This window comes from Aquarana catesbeiana, linkage group LG02 (genome assembly GCF_042186555.1).
Source record: "Aquarana catesbeiana isolate 2022-GZ linkage group LG02, ASM4218655v1, whole genome shotgun sequence".
In the NCBI taxonomy this organism is placed as follows: Eukaryota; Metazoa; Chordata; class Amphibia; order Anura; family Ranidae; genus Aquarana; species Aquarana catesbeiana.
Genome location: NC_133325.1, coordinates 33,935,765 through 33,941,767, shown reverse-complemented (window position 1 = coordinate 33,941,767; position 6,003 = coordinate 33,935,765). Strand labels below are relative to the sequence as shown.

Genomic DNA, 6,003 nt, shown 5'->3' with positions numbered 1-6,003 from the left:
TAAAATTATTTTATATAAAATTATTTTATATAAAATTATTTTATATACAGTTTATATAAAATTAATTTATATAAAGTTTATATAAAATTTCTATAAAATTAATTTCTATAAAGTTTATATAAAATTAATTTCTATAAAGTTTATATAAAATTAATTTCTATAAAGTTTATATAAAAATTAATTTCTATAAAGTTTATATAAAGTTTATACAAAATTTACATAAAATTTATACAAAATTTACATTAAATTTATATAAAGTTTCTATAAAATTTAATTTATATAAAGTTTATATAAAGTTTCTATAAAGTTTATATAAAATTTATATAAAGTTTCTATAAAGTTTATACAAAATTTAATTTATATAAAATTTACATAAAATTTATATAAAGTTTATATAAAATTTAATTTAAATTTATATAAAATTTATATAAAGTTTATATAACATTTATATAAAATTAATTTATATAAAGTTTCTATAAAATTTATTTATATAAAGTTTCTATAAAATTAATTTATATAAAGTTTATATAAAATTTATATAAAGTTTATATAAAATTAATTTATATAAAGTTTATATAAAATGTATATAAAGTTTATATACAATTTATATAAAAAGTTTTTTTGCCACACTACACTTTTATATCCACCACATATGGATATATTTACATAAACCTAGCTCCAACAGCATAGGTATTTTTGCCTCCACTGGTGGAAGGTTACTCACTTTTTACACCACTTGGTACAATAGGGTAGTGCCACGTACCCCACTTTTTTCCTTTATTTTATGTAAGTCTCCTTGGGAACCTAACAGGGGGGGGCTGCAAACCTTAATTTTCCTGAGCGCGGAGTATACCATATATTTGACTGTAACTGCTGGAGTTTGGCTTCAAATTGTTGGTGTATCTAAATCTGCTAGTCCATCTAACACTCCCCTTCCCCCAGACTGACAATGCTGCTGTCCACAGGTGCCCCCTGTGCTCCTTCATCCAGAGCGGAGGCACTCTAATACAGGAGGTGTGTTACTGGCCAGATGACCAGGTGAAAACTGAGGGGGAAATGTCTAAGAAGAAAAGATGAATGCAGTCACCACATCTAATGATTGGTAAGCTGTAATATTATATTTTTGGTTTAGGGTTTAATAGCACTGTAATGGCATAACAATGTTATGACTGATGTTTTTTAAGACCTGCCTAACCAAGTATTCTGTTTGAACAGCCTTTTGTCCAGGATACAAATTTTAACACCTATTCTAAGCTGAGCGAGTCACAATGGAGAATGGTTCCACCATCAGGAAAGACCTCGAGCTTCTTGGACTTAAAGAGTTAGAAGGACTCAAATATTTTTACTGTCCTCTTCTTAGTGTTATCTATTTGGGTATTTTGATCATGAGTATTGTAATTGTGTTTGTGGTATTGACTAACCCCAGTCTTCATGAACCCATGTACATTCTCATCTGTAACCTGGCGCTCAACGGCATTTTTGGCAGCTCCACATATTTTCCAAAGTTGTTGATGGACCTTTTGACTTCTACCAAGACCATTTCCCGTGATGGCTGCCTGACCCAAGCTTTGTTCATCATGGTTTATGCATACCTGGAGATTATGACTTTCGCAGGCATGGCGTATGACCGTTATTTGGCTGTGTGTCACCCACTGCAATATGCTATCTTAATGACCAGTGCAAAGGTAATCAAAGTGTTGATCAACTCTTCTTTAGTCTTGTTCATCGTACTTTTGGTTTCTATTCTCTTAACAGCGAGACTACCACTTTGTGGGACACAAATCAAGAACGTTTTCTGTGATAACATGTCAATTTTTATCCTGGCCTGCACAGACACCACTGTTAATAATATATATGGAATAATTATGATCCTTGTGATCACATTTTTCTTCACGTCAATCATTGTCTTTTCATATGTGCATATATATATTGTCTGTCTTAGATTATCTAAAGAGTCACGCCAGAAGGCAATGCACACCCTGGGAACACACTTGATTAATTTTTCTATTTTCTTCCTCGGATTTTTGTTTTTGGCTATCCGACACAGGTTGGGCACTATCAACTTGCCTGTCAGTGCCGATGTTGGGCTGTCTATGCCTTCCTTTCTGATTCCTCCACTCATGAACCCTCTAATTTTTGGGGTAAGAACGGAAGCCCTGAAATCAAAAATGGTTTTACCTTTCAAAAAGGTGGATGCACTTCAGAAACTCCTGCGCCGAATAAAAAAATAAAATGAATACTAAAATAGTGAGAAAAATAATATTTATTTTTTTTTTGGTTATTGAAATTGTGAATGTCTCAAGAATAGGGATGAGCTTCGAGTTCGAGTCGAACTCATGTTCTACTCGAACATTGGCTGTTCGCAAGTTCGCCGAACAGCGAACAATTTGGGGTGTTCGCGGCAAATTCGAATGCCGCAGAACACCCTTTAAAAGTCTATGGGAGAAATCAAAAGTGCTAATTTTAAAGGCTTATATGCAAGTTATTGTCATAAAAAGTGTTTGGGGACCTGGGTCCTGCCCCAGGGGACATGGATCAATGCAAAAAAAAGTTTTAAAAACGGACGTTTTTTCAGGAGCAGTGATTTTATTAATGCTTAAAGTCAAACAATAAAAGTGTAATATCCCTTTAAATTTCGTACCTGGGGGGTGTCTATAGTATGCCTGTAAAGGGGCGCATGTTTCCCGTGTTTAGAACAGTCTGACAGCAAAATGACATTTTGAAGGAAAAAACTCATTTAAAACTACCGCGGCTATTGCATTGCCGACAATACACATAGAAGTTCATTGATAAAAACGGCATGGGAATTCCCCACAGGGCAACCCCGAACCAAAATTAAAAAAAAAAAATGATGTGGGGGGTCCCCCTAAATTCCATACAAGGCCCTTCGGGTCTGGTATGGATATTAAGGGGAACCCCAGCCAAAATTTAAAAAAAAAATTGACGTGGGGTTCCCCCTAAATTCCATACCAGACCCTTCAGGTCTGGTATGGATTTTAAGGGGAACCCCGCGCCAAAAAAAAAAAAAAAAAACGGCGTGGGGTCCCCCTAAAAATCCATACCAGACCCTTATCCGAGCACGCAACCTGGCAGGCCGCAGGAAAAGAGGGGGGGACGAGAGTGCGCCCCCCCCCCCCTCCTGAACCGTACCAGGCCACATGCCCTCAACATTGGGAGGGTGCTTTGGGGTAGCCCCCCAAAGCACCTTGTCCCCATGTTGATGAAGACAAGGGCCTCATCCCCACAACCGTGGCCGGTGGTTGTGGGGGTCTGCAGGCGGGGGGCTTATCGGAATCTGGAAGCCCCCTTTACCAAGGGGACCCCCAGATCCCGGCCCCCCCCCTGTGTGAAATGGTAAGGGGTTACTTACCCCTACCATTTCACTAAAAAACTGTCAAAAATGTTAAAAATGACAAGAGACAGTTTTTGACAATTCCTTTATTTAAATGCTTCTTCTTTCTTCCTTCATCTTCTTCTTCTTCTGGTTCTTCTGGCTCTTCTGGTTCTTCCTCCGGCGTTCTCGTCCAGCATCTCCTCCGCGGCGTCTTCTATCTTCTTCTCCTCGGGCCGCTCCGCACCCATGGCATGAGGGGGGAGGCTCCCGCTCTTCTCTTCATCTTCTTCTTCATCTTCATCTTCTTCTTCATCTTCTTCTTCTTCTTCTTCTCTTCTTCATCTCTTCTTCCTTCTTCATTTCTTCTGCGGGCCGCTCCGCATCCATGCATGGAGGGAGGCTCCCGCTGTGTGACGGCGTCTCTTCGTCTGACGGTTCTTAAATAACGGGGGGCGGGGCCATCCGGTGACCCCGCCCCCCCTCTGACGCACGGTGAATTGACGGGACTTCCCTGTGACGTCACGGGGAATGCCACAGGGAAGTCCCGTCATGTCCCGTGCGTCAGAGGGGGGCGGGGTCACCGGGTGGCCCCGCCCCCCGTTATTTAAGAACCGTCAGACGAAGAGACGCCGTCACACAGCGGGAGCCTCCCTCCATGCATGGATGCGGAGCGGCCCGCAGAAGAAATGAAGAAGGAAGAAGAGATGAAGAAGAGAAGAAGAAGAAGAAGAAGATGAAGAAGAAGATGAAGAAGAAGATGAAGATGAAGAAGAAGATGAAGAGAAGAGCGGGAGCCTCCCCCCTCATGCCATGGGTGCGGAGCGGCCCGAGGAGAAGAAGATAGAAGACGCCGCGGAGGAGATGCTGGACGAGAACGCCGGAGGAAGAACCAGAAGAGCCAGAAGAACCAGAAGAAGAAGAAGATGAAGGAAGAAAGAAGAAGCATTTAAATAAAGGAATTGTCAAAAACTGTCTCTTGTCATTTTTAACATTTTTGACAGTTTTTTAGTGAAATGGTAGGGGTAAGTAACCCCTTACCATTTCACACAGGGGGGGGGCCGGGATCTGGGGGTCCCCTTGGTAAAGGGGGCTTCCAGATTCCGATAAGCCCCCCGCCCGCAGACCCCCACAACCACCGGCCACGGTTGTGAGGATGAGGCCCTTGTCTTCATCAACATGGGGACAAGGTGCTTTGGGGGGCTACCCCAAAGCACCCTCCCAATGTTGAGGGCATGTGGCCTGGTACGGTTCAGGAGGGGGGGGGGGGCCGCACTCTCGTCCCCCCCTCTTTTCCTGCGGCCTGCCAGGTTGCGTGCTCGGATAAGGGTCTGGTATGGATTTTTAGGGGGACCCCACGCCGTTTTTTTTTTTTTTTTTTGGCGCGGGGTTCCCCTTAAAATCCATACCAGACCTGAAGGGTCTGGTATGGAATTTAGGGGGAACCCCACGTCAATTTTTTTTTTAAATTTTGGCTGGGGTTCCCCTTAATATCCATACCAGACCTGAAGGGCCTTGTATGGAATTTAGGGGGACCCCCACATCATTTTTTTTTTTTAATTTTGGTTCGGGGTTGCCCTGTGGGGAATTCCCATGCCGTTTTTATCAATGAACTTCTATGTGTATTGTCGGCAATGCAATAGCCGCGGTAGTTTTAAATGAGTTTTTTCCTTCAAAATGTCATTTTGCTGTCAGACTGTTCTAAACACGGGAAACATGCGCCCCTTTACAGGCATACTATAGACACCCCCCAGGTATGAAATTTAAAGGGATATTACACTTTTATTGTTTGACTTTAAGCATTATTAAAATCACTGCTCCTGAAAAAACGGCCGTTTTTAAAACTTTTTTTTGCATTGATCCATGTCCCCTGGGGCAGGACCCAGGTCCCCAAACACTTTTATTGACAATAACTTGCATATTAGCCTTTAAAATTAGCACTTTTGATTATTCATGTTCGTGTCCCATAGACTTTAACGGTGTTCGCACGAATTTTTTTCCTGTTCGCATGTTCTGGTGCGAACCGAACAGGGGGGTGTTCGGCTCATCCCTACTCAAGAATAACACACAGTCCGTATTCCCATTGAACATGTTCCTGGAATAAGCTCTTTAGGCAACTGAGTGCTGTAGCGATCACCAGTTGGATACTGGAACCTATACGATATGTAGATATTCGCCACCAGACCAAGGATCATCAATTTCGTCCAAAAATTTTTTTATTCAAGAAAGATCACATTAAAAAGCAGTGTAGTGCACGGTGATCCTTGGTGTGCTGGCGAATATCTACATTTCTCAAGGATAAGTCTACTTTGTCGACAGAACTTTTGAACTGTATTAAAGTATATAATCCTATTTAGCGATGAGCCAAACAGCCTATGCATTAGGGTGAAAAAACACCTGGCAGTCACCGGCCCCCCAGCACCCCCCCCCCCCGTTTTTCTTACCTGAACCTCTTCATTCAATCAGCGAAGACATGCTGGCTCTTTCTCCACGGGCTTCCGGCTCTTGATTGGATAGATTGATAGCAGCACAGCCATTGGCTCCCAGTGCTGTCAATCAAATCCAATGACGCAGGGGGCAGGGCCAAATCCAGCATTTTGTGTCTATAGACACAAATGCTGGACTCGGGAGCGCACCCGCAAAGTGACCCCTCTCAGGGAAGCGCTTCTCCG

The 6,003-nt window shown here is 41.9% G+C and overlaps 1 protein-coding gene across 1 annotated transcript; it reads left to right on the top strand.

Annotated features, from left to right (window-relative positions):
• The first annotated feature begins 1,268 nt into the window (after positions 1-1,268).
• Positions 1,269-2,231, top strand: LOC141126485 (olfactory receptor 52B6-like). Its single transcript, XM_073612426.1, has one exon. The coding sequence runs from the start codon at positions 1,269-1,271 to the stop codon at positions 2,229-2,231; it is 963 nt and encodes a 320-aa protein (XP_073468527.1).
• The last annotated feature ends 3,772 nt before the right edge of the window (positions 2,232-6,003 follow it).

Coding starts and splice junctions, on each gene's coding strand:
- LOC141126485 (XM_073612426.1), top strand. CDS start 1,269: ATGGAGAATGGTTCCACCATCAGGAAAGACCTCGAGCTTCTTGGACTT.